The sequence below is a fragment of the Nannobrachium achirus genome (genome assembly GCF_963921795.1).
Source record: "Nannobrachium achirus genome assembly, chromosome: 8".
Classification (NCBI taxonomy): domain Eukaryota; kingdom Metazoa; phylum Chordata; class Actinopteri; order Myctophiformes; family Myctophidae; genus Nannobrachium; species Nannobrachium achirus.
The window spans coordinates 64,065,822-64,084,463 of record NC_137817.1 but is presented as its reverse complement, the minus strand read 5'-3'; the positions used below and the strand labels follow the sequence as shown (position 1 = coordinate 64,084,463).

The following is an 18,642-nucleotide window of genomic DNA, read 5'->3' as shown; positions in this document are numbered from 1 at the left end:
GGTTGGTTGGTGTGCCTAGCTGGATGGCTGGCAGGGGGGGGGGGGGGGTTGTTGGCCCCCGGACTAGAGAGAGAGAGAGAGGGGGGGAGGAGGGGGGGGGGGGGGGGGGGTGGCGGGTGCAGCAGAGATAAATCATTAGAGAGCAGGTTATTGGAAATGCAGCGAGATAAAAGAGTGAAGAAGCCAGTAATTGCCTTAACGCATTCAGAACGGGTACACATTATTTGGGTATCATTATTGAATGCTTTAACTATTGAAAAACAGCAGATATACAAGCTCACAGCGCGGCACCGAGTGCCGCGCTGCGAGCTTGTAGATCTGCTATTTTTGAAAAATCGTGAAAATTAGAATTTTTGGACCCGATTCTATAAGTGTCTTTTGAATCCTTCTAAGGTTTTTTGGAAAAACCTTATGTTTCTATGTGTCAGCAATCTGGCCAGCCATCGTCAAAGAAAAGGTCCTTTTCACTTGAACTGGAGCTCAGTTAGTCTGTTCTGGAGAGACTACTATGTCAGTGGTTCTCAAACCTTTTCATGTGAAGGACCCCCAAAATTATATTTATTTGGCCACGGACCCCCATATCAAAATATTTAGTTCCAGGGACCCCAGTCACCCCACCAGAAGCAAAATACAAAGGTTCGCTTTGAAAAATACATACATTCAAAGATTTGCACACATTTTCACGACTTCAAAAAATAGCAGATCTACAAGCTCGCAGCGCGGCACCGAGTGCCGCGCTGTGAGCTTGTAGATCTGCTCTTTTTCACTGGTTAAAGCATTCAATATAGTTCTAGGCCTAAATGCCTTAAAGATCAGACTACAAAGCATTACTTTGGATTTTACAAGGCCAGGCCGGCAACAAAAGAGCCGGTAATTTATGAGCTCAGCGTAAAAGAATAGCATAATTGCATTAAAAATTAATGCTAATGAGGGCTAAAATGGGGAAGGTGGTTATTATGAAAGTTTGTATTCATCTTCCCCCGGCTTGAATGATGGCTAGTGGCTTGATTAATGGCTTAATTTCTATCAATTAGCAGGCAAAAAAACCTCCACCGAGACCGGCCCAAATTGAGCATTGAATTACACGTCCTTAGTGCGGGGTGGGAGGGGGAGGGGGGGGGGCACATTACTGAAACCCGGGAAACCATGAGACACTCTCTGTGTGTGTGTGTGTGTGTGTGGTGCGTGCACGTGCGTGTGTAACATGTAGGCCTAGAATTATTGAATGCTTTAAAAATAGGTGCCGCGCTGCGAGCTTGTAGATCTGCTATTCTTGAAAAAGTTGTGAAAATGTGTGCAAATCTTTGAATATATGTATTTTCAAAGCGAACGTTTGTAACCCAAATTTTGCTTCTGGGTGGTCCCTGGAACTAGATATTTTGAGATGCGGGTCCCTGGCCAAATACATATCATTTTGGGGGTCCTGACATAGAAACATGTTTTTTTCAAAAAATCTTCAAAAGACACTTATAGAATCGGGTCAAAAAATTGGGTCAAAATTCTAGTTTTCACGATTTTTCAAAAATAGCAGATCTACATATATCTGCTGTTTTTCAATAAAGCATAATAATACACTATAATGTGTACCCGTTCTAAAATGAAAGCTAGACTACGTAGTAGTTATCACAGGAGGATGTATAATGCTGTGCGTTGTCTTGTACTGTCTATCAATGAAAGGTAGCAGTTTATACAGCAATGTCGAGTTCACAAATCGAAACCATTAGGACGTTTCAACAAAGAATGAAACAATTGGGATCGTCTAATTCAAGACGTTTTGACAATAAATATGTTGGAGAGTAAAATGACAATGGAAGGTCACCCTTTTCTCTCTGACCTGTGTCCAGGGGCGCCTCAAGGGGGGGGTTGGGGAAGTGGGACTGAGTTACTAGGGCCCAAGGTGGAGGGGCCTTCATTATTTTATACTTTAGCTATTGAAAAATAGCAGATATACAAGCTCACAAACATAAGCTACAAGCTTGCATAGCAGATATACAAGCTCACAGACACAAGCTACAAGCTCACTGCGAGCTTGCACATCTGCTATTTTTGAAAAGTCGTGAAAAAGTGTGCAAATATTTGAATATATGTATTATTATTTTTTACATTTGTAACTCAAATTTTTCTTCTGGGGGTCCCTGGAACTAAATATTTTGAGATGGGGGTCCGTGGCCAAATACATATCATTTTGGGGGTCCTTCACATGAAAAGGTATGAGCAAAACATAGTTTTCCAAAAAACCTTAGAAGGATTTGAAATATTCAAAGACTTGCACAAATCTTCACGATTTATCAAAAATAGCCGATATAGAAGCTCGCAGCGCGGCACCGCTTGTATATCTGCTATTTTCTCAATAGTTAAAGCACAAAATAACGTGCTTCCCCTATGAAGAACATTCATGGGGGGGCCCGCAGTGAATCCTTGTACCCAGGGCCCAGAATTTGGTGTGACACCCCTGCCTGCATGTTGAGAACTTTGAACAATCCTTCAAAGTGTCTTCAAATCGCTCCCGCCCACCATAAATACAGCAGCACCCATTTGTCCTTTTCCCTTTGCCGTAGCCTTGTTCATTCTTTTTCCCCCCCCTAATAACATTCATTAAATACCTTTTAGCCTGCCTGTTTGCCACATAATTCCCAAAAACACTGTCATAAATTTGCCATAATTTGTGTACGACCTCAATTCACCGAGTTAGTTATTTTTCCCCCCTTTATTTCTTTTCCCTCCCCGTCCACACACACACACACACACACACACACACACACACACACACACACACACACACACACACACACACACACACACACACACACACACACAACAACAGCGTGCGCTGTGGTAATTTAGCTGGCGGGGTAGTGCACTCAATTACTGGAATTAATCAGTAGCAGCAATATATTCAGCGCTGCTGTCCCTGATTGACAAACTGTGGACCAAAGTCAAGTTTACAAAGGCAATGCTAGAGCCTCCTGTGCAGACATGAGTTATTGAACAGCACCCTCTGCTGGTGAGGAGCTGCCGCTGGTGCTTCTCTATAATTTCATTGTTTCTCAAACTTTCACATTTCAAGGTCTCTCCTTAACCCTGACAGTGTACAAATGGAACCAAATGAACCCGTCCCATTGGTACACTGTCAGAGTTACAGACTTGTATGGGTCCATTTAAACCCCCAGAAAGGAACCCAAAGAGTCCCTGGAATCCACTTTGAGAAACACTTCTCTATATGGTCTCCTCCAAGGCTTACAGAGACATGCTTAAAGCAGTGGGGTCTTTTGGGGGGGGGTCCCAGCCCAGGGGGTCCCCAGCTAAAGTAGTTAATAACAGCGTCACAATCATTTTTAACCACTTTATCCATGTCTATGTCGGCTATTCGCAAACAGCAGATATATAAAAGCATGGGCATCTGCTGTTTTTGAGAAAGAAAATAATAAAGGAAACTTTAATTTAGACATTTCTTTACACAAATCTTCTCTTCTGGGGGACCCTGGCACGAAACATTTTCAGATCTTTCATGGGGGACGGTCCGTGGCCAAATACATATCAATTTGGAGGTCCTTGGCCTGAATATGTTTGAGAACTACTGACTTAAAAGGGCCCTCCTCCACACCAAGCACTATAATGTCGTCGGACTCATCGCTGTTGGGTAGATAACTCATATCTCCATAATGTCACTTTTTGTGTGTTTTCGTAAATTAACGCCACGCTTGATCTACACCACAGCGACACACGCAAGCATCAAAAGTAGCAGATAAGCTTGAAATGTGTTGCTTTGCGCCGCGTTTCAAGCTTGTAGATCTGCTGCTCTTGATCTTTTTGAATTTGTATATTCCTGAAAAATATATAAACGACCATTGTTGTACATATCTGTCAAAAGGATAAACCCCCGAAAAAAGCCAGAGAGCTTCATGTCCATTGGAAGTCCTTGTCCTAGAAGGATTTGTTTTTAAAACTACAGTATGTATTTTTAAGTTGCAGTAAAAGTAGTGCTTGGTGTAAACCTGAATTGCGTGCAGGTTGCAGTTCACCAAAGAAGTGCAGATCTACAACAACAAGCTGATGTAAGTCAGGCTTTTAAGAGATGTGCTTTTTATTGGTTGGTCTGATCTCTCTCTTTCTCTCTCTCTCTCTCTCTCTCTCTCTCTCCTGGCCTTAATCAATGAGGTGGACAAACAGGTGTTTATAGACAACGGTGGCCTATCGACTCTCATCAGCACCACTGTCTGTTGTTGCACTCGTTTTGGTAATGAGTGGGCAAGTCTCTTTACAGTCCGTCCATCCGTCCGTCCGCCCGTCCGTCCGTCCGTCTTCCCCCCAACTTGCACACGTTTTATGTCAAACTTTGAATTTGGAACCCTCACTATGTCCAAAACCTTTAGAAAAATTGCGAAAGTACCAGTTTCAAGCTCTGCCCGACATAAACCAATTATTTACCCATTCAGAACGGGTACACATTATTGTGTATCATTATTTTATGCTTTAACTATTGAAAAATAACAGATATACAAGCTCACAGCGCGGCACCGAGTGCCGCGCTGCGAGCTTGTAGATCTGCTATTTTTGAAAAATTGTGAAAATTTGAATTTTGACCCGATTCTATAAGTGTCTTTTGAATCCTTCTAAGATTTTTTGAAAAACCCTATGTTTCTGTGTCAGCAATCTGGCCAGCCATTGTCAAAGAAAAGGTCCTTTTCACTTGAACTGGAGCTCAGTTAGCTCTGTTCTTGAGAGACTACTATGTCAGTGGTGCTCAAACCTTTTCATGTGAAGGACCCCTAAAATTATATTTATTTGGCCACGAACCCCCATTCAACATATCTAGTTCCAGGGACCCCCCAGAAGCAAAATTTGAGTTACAAACGTTCGCTTTGAAAACACATATATTCAAAGATTTGCACACATTTTTACGGCTTTTTCAAAAATAGCAGATCTACAAGTGCCGCGCTGTGAGCTTGTATATCTGCTATTTTTCACTGGTTAAAGCATTCAATAATTCTAGGCCTAAATGGGTTAAATCCTTTTCTGCTCTTTAGTCTTCTTCTGGCGCACGCACACACACACACACACACACACACACACACACACACACACACACACACACACACACACACACACACACACACACACACACACACACCCCCCACTCTACCACCACCATCTCACACACACACACACACAAAAGGTTGTGACCAAGTGTGTAAATGCATAGATGGTACAGTATGACACACGTTATGGTATAAATGCACAGAGGATAATCACGCTATTCCTCCCTCGACCACTCTGCCACTCTGTGACACGCACACACACACACACGCACACACACGCACGCACACGTGCACACAAGATCATCATTCATCATCCATTAACGTGATCCGCAGATATAAAGAGAGTGGCATGTTATTGATTGATTTGGATATACCATTTCCTGGAGAACTGGTAATGGCTGTTGTGCTTTTCAACTTCAAGAGAGGACAGCTCCGAGAGATGGAAATAACCGCCGATGAAGCATCGCTTCACGATGCGCGTTGAATTGTGCATCTATTTTTGTTTCTTTTATCTCTTTCTCTCTCTCTCTCCTTCTCTCTCTCTGTCTCTGCGTCTCTCTCTCTCTCTCTCTCTCCCTCCTCTCTCGCCCTCCCCATCGCTGACAGAAATGTTCCTAATGCGGTGACAATTGAGTCGCTCCGTTAACCCGTTTAGGCCTAGAATTATCGAATGCTTTAACCGGTGAAAAATAGCAGATCTACAAGCTCGCAGCGCGGCACCGAGTGCCGCGCTGCGAGCTTGTAGATCTGCTATTTTTGAAAAAAGTCGTGAAAATGTGTGCAAGTCTTTGAATATATGTATTTTTAAAGCGAACGTTTGTATCTCAAATTTAGCTTCTGGGTGGTCCCTGGAACTAAATATATTGAGATGGGGGTCCGTGGCTAAATACATATCATTTTGGGGGCCCTTCACATGAAAAGGTTTGAGAACCACTGACATAGTAGTCTCTCAAGAACAGACCAACTGAGCTCCAGTTGAAGTGAAAAGGACCTTTTCTTTGACGATGGCTGGCCAGATTGCTGAAATAAAAACATAGGGTTTTTCAAAAAAACCTCAGAAGGATTCAAAAGACACTTATAGAATCGGGTCAAATTTCAAATTTTCACGATTTTTTCAAAAATAGCAGATCTACAAGCTCGCAGCGCGGCACTCGGTGCCGCGCTGTGAGCTTGTATATCTGCTATTTTTCAACAGTCAAAGCACAAAACAACGATACGCAACAATGTGTACCCGTTCTGAACGGGTTAAATTAATTTGCCAGATAATGTGTCAATATTAAATATCAACTTTGACCTCTCCGGGCGGGCGGAGAGCGCTCTCTCTCTCTCCCAGCGAGCGCTATTGATTTTTGTCTGCCTGTAAGCTGGCCAGGCCCTCTCTCTCAAAGTCCATTATTTTTGATTTTCCCATGAAATACATATCTTTCCCCGCTGACATCTGACAAACAGCATATGGAAGTCATTTTATCTACCAATAATGTGTTTGTCAAAAAGTCCGAGGCCTTAATGGATTCCTGCAGCGCGCAGCCGCGCACGGACGGACAGCCCCGGCTCGCAGACGGGGAGAGCTGCCAGAGAGATGTGTGTGCGTGCGTGTGTGTGTGTGTGTGTGTGTGTGTGTGCGTGTGTGGGAGGGCGTACACAACATTAAAACGACAGTAGAGACGAACAAGCGATTCATCATCAAATGGTTTAAAAACTGTAATGTGGGTTCTTGCGTCGTTGACCCGTCGCCGGTCCACAGTTAAGTCATCGGCCGCCGTGTGGCTTTAGCTTTGGCTCTTTGTCACGGATAGAGCCTGACACATGGAGGATTTTTGCTTCCGATACCGATCCCGATTTTTTGAGAATCCTCGACCACTGATGCTTTAACCCATATCTTGTTAAACTAAATCGAAAAATAAATTGAAATCGATGGGGGGGGGGGAAAAAAACTTTTGATTTGATTAATGTTTCTATTTGAGAACATTTTAAAATTAAACTTCACAATATGAAAATAACCAGTAACTCACACTGAGCAAGCAAACAAGCGAATATTTTAACCCCAGCCTTGTGAGCAATTTTTCAGCAAAGATATTTAAAGTAGATTGGAAACTGAAAAGAAGCTAGTATAGAGCCCTGAGGAACTCCACTCAGCAACTGTTGATTTTGACAGCAAATTTTTATTCAATTTTAGTCATAGTCTTTTGAATAAAATTCCATTTAGTTTTAGTCACATTTTAGTCACCTGATTTATTTTTCTTCATTTCAGCCGACTAAATACCATACCATTTTAGTTGACTAATCTACAGTTGATTTATTCGACTAAATATATCTCGTCAGGCCTTGATGGCGTCGTAAAGGCAGATTTTGCTGAAATGCTGCACGATGAAAATGGTTACCGTAATCTACAAGCTCACAGCGCATCGCAGCGCGGCGCGTTGTGAGCTTGTAGATGTGATATTTTCAGAGCGCAACCAAACATAAAATGACTTTATCTTTTAGTTCCACTGGATCGCTTCTCCACTAGTTCCTGCCTAACATTTTAGTCTACTTTTTTTTATCTGTTGACAAAATGGTCAATATATTTAGTTTTAGTCATCATAGCTTAGTTTTTATTCAATAGAAAAAAGTTATTAGACGAATATCTTTTGCCTAGTTTTAGCGGACGAAATCAACGCTACGGTCAGTGCTCTACAGTGGCGGCTCCGTCGCGCGCGCGGCCCACCGCTCGCCTGCTCGCTGTGCGAGGGTCTGTAGTGATAGTGGAGTGAAGGACAGGCCACAGTCTGAGGGAGGATATTGAAGCCAGTCGTCGGCGCTCGCAGACGGCGACGAGTCCATCTAGCAATCCAGTCAAGGTAATGAGTTTATTTGGAGCGTCCCCCCCCCCCCCCCCACGTCCCCCCCCCCCCCCTCCTCCTCACAGCCTGACAGAACTGACAGCCTGTCACGCCACGGACACATAATCCCACTCGTCACCGAGTCGTCCAATTCTACGGCAAATATAAATCAAAAGCCAAGTTTGCTTGGATTGTGTTACAGTGTTAGGACCTATAATAAAGTGTGTATGTGTGTGTGTGTGTGTGTGTGTGTGTGTGTGCGTGTGCGTGTGCGTGTGTGTTGCTGTTGCTGCGCAAGAGGAAAAAAAATGTTTAACTAAATGAAAAACCGGAACAAAATATTAATTTATTCATTAAACGCCGCGGCCCTATGAAGATGTGTTGTGGCAGCCCCTCTGTGGCTAGCTAATGGATCAAATTAATTCCAAACTATTAGCGTCCAACTGTAGCTGCTCTTTGTAGCGGCGAGTGTGAGCGCCGTGCGCGCATGTATGCTGTTTTTGTGAGTGTGTTTGTGCCTGTGCGCCCACAGCTTGAGTGAACTCGGCACGCACGAGTTGTTGTTGTTGTTGTGTGTGTGTGTGTGCGTGCGTGCATGTGCTTGTTTTCTCGACACAGCCTACATGGGTGGATGACAGACGCGCGCGGCGGGCTGGATTGACAGATAGATTGATGGGAGAGTGCAGGGGAGGAGGAGAAGATGGGGGAGAAATGGATGAATATTGACTGATTGGTAGAAAGACTGACAGCCATAGAATAACCCGTATGGGCCTGGAATTATTCAATGCTTTAGCTATTGAAAAAATAGCAGATCTACAAGCTCACAGCGCGGCACCGAGTGCCGCGCTGCGAGCTTGTAGATCTGCTATTTTTTGAGAAGTCGTGAAAATTTGTGCAAATCTTCGAATATTATATGTGTATTTTTAGAGCGAACATTTGTAACTAAAATGTTGCTTCTGGTGGGGGTCCCTGGATCTAAATATTTTGAGATGGGGGTCCGTTGCCAAATACATGTTGTTTTAGGGGTCCTTGACATGAAAAGGTTTGAGCACCACTGACATAGAAACTTTTTTTTTTTCTTTTTTTTTAACCTTTGAAGGATTTAGAAGACACTTATAGAATCGGGTTGAAATATTCAAAGACCTGCACACATTTTCAAGATTTTTTTCAAAAATAGCAAATCTAAAAGCTTGCAGCGCCGCGCTGTGAGCTTGTAGATCTGCATTTTTTTTTAATAGTTAAAGCATGTAAGGGAAATATTCGCACATCCACTGGATGGGTGCAGGTGCGTTGGACCTTCTTCAAGAGTGTCTTTTATATAGTTAAAGCATAAAATAATGTACAATAATGCGTGCCCGGTCTTGACGGGATAATAGGACTATTCAGACTCTGTTGTTGTGTCCCCCCCCCCCCCCCCCTCCGCACCCCCCTTTCCTTCTAACTTTTTTCCAGACACTCCTCATCCGTTGTCCTCCTACGCTCTGTCGAGATGTTCTCCTATACCAGATCATTTATTATCTGATCTACAGAATTCTTAATGTGTTTATATCCAGATGTAATTTATCGGAAATGTTTTTTTTTTTCTTTTTTTTTTCTCTCTTTCTCTCTCTGCGCTCGTCTTGTTGGATTGTACCCCGGCCGGTACAAACCGCCCTTTCTGTTACATTAAAAACCCCTTGAATGAAACATAATCCTATTTGGTTTCCATAATGGATGAGTTCCATTGTATTCAGCACGCGTTCATATTTTTGATTATTTTATCATGTTTTATCTGAGTGTATTCCTCGCTGTCTGGCTATTACCTTGTTTATTTATTTTATGGTATATATATATATATATATATATATATATATATATATATATACACGCACACATCGTCGTTGTCGGGTGGAAACCTTGTATGTCCAAAACCGTTTGTTTTGTATTGATCATTTTTAAAATGATTTAAACTAGTGAAAACAGCCGATCTACAAGTACACAACGCCTCACGGTGCGAGGCGTTGTGTGCTTGTAGATCTGCTGTTTTCACTACCTTTGTGCGACGGCCTTGTATGATGAAGCAGGGCTTTACTTTGCGAAAAAACATACACATTTGAAACTTGGAGATACGAGATTTCTGCCCGACAGTGACGATATATATATGTACACACACACACACACACACACACACACACACATATCTGTCTCTGTCAGGTGGAAACCTCGTATGTCCAAAACTATTACTTTTCAGGATTCAGATTCAAACGCTGTATTTCAAGCTTGCGTTTCTGCTACTTATGATACTTTTGTGTTACACCATAGTATGATTAAGTTTATGTTAATTTACAACAAAAAACACAAAAAAGGAAAATATGGAGATAAGAGGTTTCTGCCCTTGGCTAAAAAACAGAAGTCCTTTTCATAAGAAGCCCAGGGATTAAAATAGGAGCATATGAGATCTTTCATATTTCGTGTTGTCACAGATAATTATTGCGACCGTCAGGTCGCAGTTACTATCAAAACCTCCACAAACTGTGAGTCCGTCAGTCAGTCCGTCAGTCTGTCTGTCACACGTCACATGTCACACTTTTGCCCTGCTCATATCTCCGCAACCGTTGCCCCGATCCATGCCAGATTTTGCACACACACTCCTTGCCTGCCAAACTACAACCTCCAAGGACCCCCGGAGCTCCAGGGACCCCCAGGTCCCTGGGGGACCCCCAGATGTAAAAAATGACCAAATGTGCAAAAATGACCAAATGACCACCCCAACGGGGCTGCTCACGGGGAATTCCCGGGGACCACCGACTCCTGGTGCTCCAGAACGGATGCAAAAGTGGTGGCGCCCCCAGTGGAGGACCCCCTGCCACTGCAGCGTACATAAAATGCCGTAACTCGGGCTAGGAGCGACCGGGAGAGCCGGGACCGGTACCTATTTGTCCGCCTCGGCGGCGCGGAGACCCCACCCCTCATTTCTCACATGGCCCTCTTCTAGCGCCACCATGTGGCGGATTCTTGCAAAACACATTTTTGGACACTGCTCCTACAATTTTTGCCTTAAAATCACTCAAATCGGTACACAGTATGTCTACACTCATGTCATCAACATGGATCTGTCCCATATAGCGCCACCTTCAGGCAGACTTTTTCAAACACATTTTTGGACACTGCTCCTACAGATTTTGCCCTAAAATCACACAAATCGGTACACACTATGTCTACACTCAGCGCCACCATCAGGCCGATTTTTTTCAACCACATTTTTGGACACTGCTCCTACACATTTTGCCCTGAAATCACGCTGCGACCTGACGGTCGCTTATCTCCCGATTAGGGAGTCTTACTGGTATAGAATGATAGCGTAGCGTCCAGCTAAAGCCCGGTCTCCATTTCTATACATGACAGAGCAGGCACTTGCACACATACAGTAAACATCAAAGGGGGCTTGAGCCCCTGCCCTTTTATCCGTCTGTAAAAAGTACCCTCTCTCCAGACCATGAATGCAGTTTTTACTATGGTGAAAGAAATGCAAATGTCCTCTTTCCATGCCACTAGGGTTGCCAACTCCCAGAGTTTCAAATACGGGACACTTTATAAGGAAACATGCGCCGCCAAAGGCGGCGCCGAAAAATCGCATATTTTTTTTTAGTTGGCTAAAACGGGCATTTTCCTATATTAAATCATATGTTTCCTTTCACAATATTAATTCGGGTGTCTCTCAATTTTCCAAAACATATCGCCTAGGTCTACCTGGTCCTTATGTGCACACTCTCTGGTACCCAACACTAGTTTAATCATATTGGCATACAGCAATAACCATTAGGTTTTAAAAACAAAATCAACGCATGCTTATGTTATTTCACATACCAGCCTGTCTGGGGTCGCTTTAGTTGGCAGACAAGATTACTGTAGTGCTCCCAGGAATACCAATATCCATGGCTTATTTTCTGTTGCTTGCCTGCTTTTTCACCTTTTTGTTTAGCCTATCACCTATCATGGATTCATGTCTAATATGTTTGTACACAATCTTCTGTCACACGTTTTTTTAAGACATTAAACAATGTTCTGAGCCGAGCACTGTCGTATGGTCGCTCGCACGCACTCGTTTCGTCTCTCGCAGGCAACTTGTGGAGTGAACCTACAGCCCATGCTTGGGAAGGGAGTGTGTAGGGGGCGGAGACTGTGTCTTAGCAACACTCAGAGCCGTATGTTAATAAGCCAATCAGCTGCTTACAAACAGCGCAGCGCCTCTCACAGCAATGGGATGCAGCACTTATCGTCTCAGAGGAGAGCAGAGTGGAAGTGGAAGCTCTCTGACAGGCAGAATCGCTGTCATTTCTCAATTAAATCATCCCGTCATTCATATTTATCCCCCGACCTTAAAATACGGGACAAAGAGCGTCCCGTTTCAGTTCACTACGGGACACGTCTTTTAGTTTCCAAAAAAGGGACGATCCCGTATTTTACGGGACGGTTGGTAACCCTACATGCCACACCTGAAGGCAGCATTTAAGAAAATTGCCGTGTCCAAACTCTCTTGAACTTGAATGCAGCATCTTATGTTGAAAGAATTGCCCTCTCTGTGTAGAAATCCATGCCGTTACGCCACATCTCCAGCATTTACTCGGTTATACTAAGTTCAGTGGGGTATCAAGCACCGAAAATAGCCGACCTCCAAGCTCACAAGTTGTAAGCTTGGAGGTCTGCTATTTTCGATATTTTCCCCAGAAGTCCCTTTTAGAGATTTCAGCCGCTGCAGCCTCTCTAACATTCTCTGCATCAGGGGCATCAATTGGGTATGGCAGGGGTATGCAGCTGCCATACCCTGGGTCCAGGGGGGAAAATAAAAGTTACTTTTAAATATAAATCCATGAATGTCTCTTTGTCTATCTGTGCTGGTTATTATGTTGTTAAATTACAGTAAAATAACTACAAATGCAAAATTTTACAAAATGGTCACTTTAACAAGGTATTATAATTATATCCTCCACACTTGTATTCTCCCCATCTTGACAAAATGGTATATTCCCAGGTTCCGCAGGTCAGCTGCACAGGTGCAATGCATTATTGTTAATTGTGGCACGTTTACTAACATGCCGAGTTTAGCTGCACTTGAACAACCGTTCCAGGCTGCCATATCCAGCCCAAGAAACCGTAGAAACGGGCAAAAAAATATAATGTACTTCTTAAAATAAATGTATCATGCCTGTTGCTAAGGTATGGCAACATGACTGGTGTCTTGCACGCGCGCAAGACACCAGTCATGTTGCCATACCGTAGCTTTTTCTGAACTGACGCCACTGCTCTGCATGTTCCTGGCTGTATGTACATGTGTAACGTGTCATGCGTGTGTTTGTGTGTATTTCAGCGGGCACCTCGCTGGAGGACCAAGTGAGAAGAATAAAGGAACTTGAGACCATCGAGGACGATTCCTTTGTTGCCCAGGCTTTCAAATCATCCAGAGGAGACAGCGTAAAGGTGCGTTCTCTCTCTCTCTCCCTGTCTCTCTCTGTTTCTGTCTCTTCAAATCATCCACAGACGGCGTAAAGGTGCGTTCTCTCTCTCTCTCCCCGTCTCTCTCTGTTTCTGTCTCTTCAAATCATCCACAGACGGCATAAAGGTGCGTTCCCTCTCTCTCTCTCTCTCTCTCTCTCTCTCTCTCTCTCTGTCTCTTATTGAATTTCTTGCGTCCAGGGTGCGCTGGGCTCTGTGTCGTCCAGAGACGGCCCAGCCCAGACCAAATCAAACATTCCTATTCAATAGCGTTTGTTGTTCTCCGACCCCGAGACGCTTTCGTCCGGCGCTTCGCGGCCCGCTAAGAGACACACTCACCGCCACACAAAAGAGGAAGCTCTCTCTGCAGCACTGGTTCCCAAGCACTGGGTCGGGACCAGATTTGTGGGACACATTTTTATGTGGCCCTTTGTTTTTGTTTCATACATTTTGTCAAAATATTTCCAAAAAAAAAACGTTCCTCCAAAAGCTAAGATTTTCATCAATGAAATCATTTCTATAATAAATAAAATAAAAATTGAAGAAATTCCACGAATTTGGAAAGAGTAGTGCGAAGCGACGCGGTGTGAGCTTGTAGATCTGCTATTTTCACTAGTTTGGGTTTTGGGCAAATTTATTTTTTGGGTCACTGGCTGAAAAGTTTGGGAACCACTGCTCTACAGTACCTCCCGTCCCTCCATCTTTCTTTCTTTCTTTCTTGCTTTCTTGCTTTCTTTCTTTTCTTTCTTGCTTTCTTTCTTGCTTGCTTTGCTTGCTTGCTTTTTTCTCTCCCTCTATCTGTTCCTTTCCCTGTGGTTCTGGTAGTGCAGATGCTTGCAGAACCATAGACTGTAAAACATATGGACGGTGGGAAGCCATTGGTTTCCATGCTGTGAAAATTACGCTTTTTTGTCCCTTGTATGGGTGCCGCCATCATTGTAGAAATCAACGTTCATTGGTAGAAATGGTACCATCTCGAATGCTATTGGCTGCCAACGGTCAGGGATACTTGGGAGAATGTGGTGTTGAGCTATGCCGAAAATAAAGCACACAAAGAAGAATCATCACAAGCCTTCCCTACAGCATACGTTGCTTTAACATCAATTAACTCATTTAGTGCCCATGAAATTAACGGATTATAAAGTCCACGATGCCAGTCTCAGGTTGGCATCACCCCCGTTATCTTATTTTGAAGGCCAGAAGTCCACAGCGCAAACACTTCCGGTCTGACGTCATCGGGTCCTGCGCCGGAACCGATCGTTGTCCACGTGGAGTTGTGTAATGGCGGACCGGGAGCTTTTATACATGTGTAACATAAGCGAGTATCTGCCTCCATCCTAGCTTCTAAAGTGTAGTTTTGAGATAATGGACATTAAAGATGAGATCCCCCGTCCACCTCAATGTTATGGATGGGACTATTTTGTGCTCGTGGAGCCGTGATGATGCGAAATCAGCGACGGATTTAGTCTCTGGACCTCCGGCCATTGTTCTCGGTAATGTATCCGCCGTTACAGTAATATATTACTTTTCACGAGAATACTCGGGATTGGCACCATGTGATACTCGAGTATTTTTCACGAGTCTTCTCGGGATTGGCACTATATGAGTTAAAACATAAATTGGACCATATTTTCACAAAACGCATTTCATGGTGATTGAAACGAGGCTTTAAACTAGTGACATGAACCATAAAGTATTTATGACAATGTTTATTAAGGTAAGAAAATCAAATGTAAAAGTTTGGGGGAAATGAATGGAATCCTATGGAGGGACATGTTGCTTCTTGTGCCAGAACAGCGCAACTAGCGGCCAATCATAGGAACTTTCAGTTCCTAGTTTGCTTCATTTTAAATCTGGACAACTGGACTCCTGAGCAGAACACAGAAGTCCAAAGCAGCAGGTGTATAGTTGTGTTGGGCCTCGTTGCTGCAACACATGGGTGAAGAGTGAGTCTAATTTATGCTCCGTCATACGACACACACTGAAAACAGCCAGTCTACAAGGCCACGGCGCATTGATTGATATATTATGTTATTAGTTAGAAATGTAAACGGCACGTGGTACAGTCAGACATAAAGGCTAAAAGGGTCCCAAAAAGTCCTGTTTCACACATCATGTCCGTAGGTAGCCTGTAGGTGGCGGTGTAACTTAATTAAACATGGTGGAGTAGATGTAAAAGTACAGAACCTTTCAAATACTCCAGTAAAGTACGAAATATTTTCTTGTGTGAAGTGTCACTTTCTTTTTTACATTCTATCCCAAGGGTCTTCAACAAGGGGTCCGTGACCCCTAGGGGGTCCTCAGAGGTACTACAGGGGGTCCTCCAGATCTTTGTGTGATAGAAACTTTGTTCTCCTTTTTTATATTAACCACTTGAAGCCAAAAATCTACAAGCTCACTGTGAGCTTGTAGATTGAAGACCCCTGAGCTATCCCATTAAGACCTGAAAAAAAAAAACTGCCGACCTTCTGATTACCTGTGTGTGTGTGTGTGTGTGTGTGTGTGTGTGTGTGTGTGTGTGTGTGTGTGTGTGTGTGTGTGTGTGTGTGTGTGTGTGTGTGTGTGTGTGTGTGTGTGTGTGTGTGTGTGTGTGTGTGTGTGTGTGTGTGTGCATGCTCAAAGGCATGTACATTTATTTGTCACATCCTGCTCACACATATTGGTGTGTTATACTCTTGCCAGACTCTACTACAAGTAATAAAACACTTATGTAATGTAAACCACTGGGTGATATATAAATATATTAATATGAAACTATAGATATCATCTAGGATACTGATATAATATTACAGTAACTCTATTCAATTTCCTGATCTTTTTAACGCTGTTCATCATTATTAATGTTGCTATTGATCAGTTATCAAAAATGTCTTATGTGTAAAAGATATTCCGAAAGCACCAATTAGTGATTTCCAAAGTTGCATCAAAATAATTATGGATATTGAGGTATTGGGTCAAAGATATTGTGATATTCAATTTTGACATTCTTACACAATAATGTGTGCGTGCGAGTTTGCTCAATCACCAGTCAGCAATAACTGACTGACTTCATGGAGTGACTTAATGATTTGAACAAACAATCCTAAGAAATAAACAAAATTAAAAACACATTTTAACTCTCCTACTGCCAGATTATTTATTTATTTATTGGGTCTGGTGCCATCAAAAAGCGGCTTACCTTTGCGACGTTATAGTAGATAGATAGACATTTATTTTTTTTATTTTTATTTTTTTATTGTGCAATAGTGCACTTTGGTCTGCCAGGCAGCAGAGGGCGGCGTCATGCTGAGAATGAATGTGAATTTGCCTGTTACGTGCATTCAGACCAGTCACTGGCCACAGAGCCTCACAGCCAGAGAAATCAACAAGGAAGTGAATTGGTCTCCGTTGATGTTAACGCATAATGGATTTTTTACACCATCACCGCGGAAAATGTGTTTACAGTACACGGCGGCGCGACCCCTCATCAGCTTCAACAAGGTAAACGAACGAACGAACGAACGCGAACGAGCGCCGTATTGGCGCGGAGGTCTCTTGAGAATTGGGGCGAACAGGAACGTCCAAAGCAGTATAAGAGTTAATGGAATATGATAATCCACGCAAAATAATAGTTTGAAACGAAGAGGAACAAGAGAGAAAAGGCTAATAATTTAAGTAATAATCTTAATGACAACAATTTGTCCAATGATTAAAAAGGAATGCTTGCTTTTTATTAAACATAATTTGAAATAATCCTGATTTTTCGTGTTAATCTCATGGGTAATTCCCTCTATATTAAGCAAACATCTTTTGGCAGACTGTAAGTACTTAATTCCTTTGGTTGGGGATATGTGAGCTATTAATCATACAACACATTTGAACTGCAATGAAGGATAAAGACAATAAACTCAAACGTTCCAGATATCTTTAATTTATTTACGTCAGAAGACAGTCTATGTGTTTTCAGACAGCATAAGAATATCCAGTATGAAGTTAACTTTATGGCAGTTAATGGCAATAAAAACAAATCTCAACTAGAAGCAGTGCTTCCGAGCACAGGTCTCCGCCAGGTTAGGAAGGTTATTGTGGCCTCCTGGTGGCGCTATAATACGCCAATGTGAAAAGGATGCCGTGTCTTCTTCGGCCTTTCACAGCAATCGGATGCTGCATGCATGATTTTGTTCCAAAATTGTTGAAAAAGTCGACCTAGTGGTAATGTGCGTGCAAAATGTCATCAAAATTGCACGCTATGTTCATGACTTGAGGCATTTCGTTCAAAACAGAGCAATCCTGCAAACTTTGGAAGCCAATCTTACACCCCGGCTCCACCGGGCGCGCCGAGCATTGTGTCAAGGGTGCTCCATTGCCAACGTCAACGTCGGACGCTCAAAATTGCCCTGGTAAAAAAAAAAATACGCCGACACGACGCCGTCAATTTGGTGGTGCCCTAGCCAATCAGGATGGAATATGGAGAATTGGACAGATTCATGTCGATCACATGACTGTTTAATTGATAGAACATAGACCACATGCATTTATCTTAGGAGGCCAAAGCCTGACAGATCCATAGAGCCCTCAATCAGTATAGGATTACCAAGATTTGAGATTAGAGCCCAGATGATGCAAGATTTCTGGGTCCAATCGCAATTTTGGAGAGTTCTAGAACACAGATTACCAACGTTTACCCATATAAAAATAATCTGATCTACAAGCTCACAAATGTGTAAAAGTTTTCCCATGTGTTTAAAAAGAATTTGTCAAATAATGGCCGACACAGCGGCCAGACAGATATATGGGTCGGGCTCTAATTGAGATGACCACTAACTACTTTGGTTACAGTTCATGTTCACAATAATATGTACTGTAACTTGGCAGTTAGGTTTAATATTCCAGTCTTGGGCAGTGAATCGTCGCGGCATGATAAACATTTGGTCTTGAGGTTGAAATCAGCAGTTGTTTTTTAACCAGGACAGCATAAATGAAAATGTTCATACTTTTGTGTTTTCAAATAATTCCATGTTTTCTACCATGTTAGGGCGGAGAATGGAAGTTTATAATGGTAGAATAAAGGCTACTTGTCATAATTCACTTAGCAGAAACCTCTAGGGACGGTTGAATAATAAATGATGTGCATTATATTCCCCTCTCTCCTCTGTATTCGATACTTAAGATTTCCGACTGCTTATTCTTTTGGTGCAGCTGTTAATGAGCACCAATCCATACAGACATGCAAGAGCGATATGGAATCTATACGTTGCTGTCTGAAAGAATATGTATAATTGTATAAATTACATTGCCATTAAATACAATAAAGAAACAGAAAACTTTGG

General features: G+C 42.8%; 1 protein-coding gene across 1 annotated transcript in view; it reads left to right on the top strand.

Annotated features, from left to right (window-relative positions):
* rsrc1 (arginine/serine-rich coiled-coil 1) overlaps positions 1–18,642 on the top strand; it is a 322,249-nt gene that overhangs the window by 291,249 nt on the left and 12,358 nt on the right. Inside the window, exon 8 of the mRNA XM_080731516.1 lies at positions 13,209–13,318. Coding sequence (XP_080587642.1) covers positions 13,209–13,318 — 110 coding nt within the window. The remainder of the gene's footprint in view (positions 1–13,208; positions 13,319–18,642) is intronic.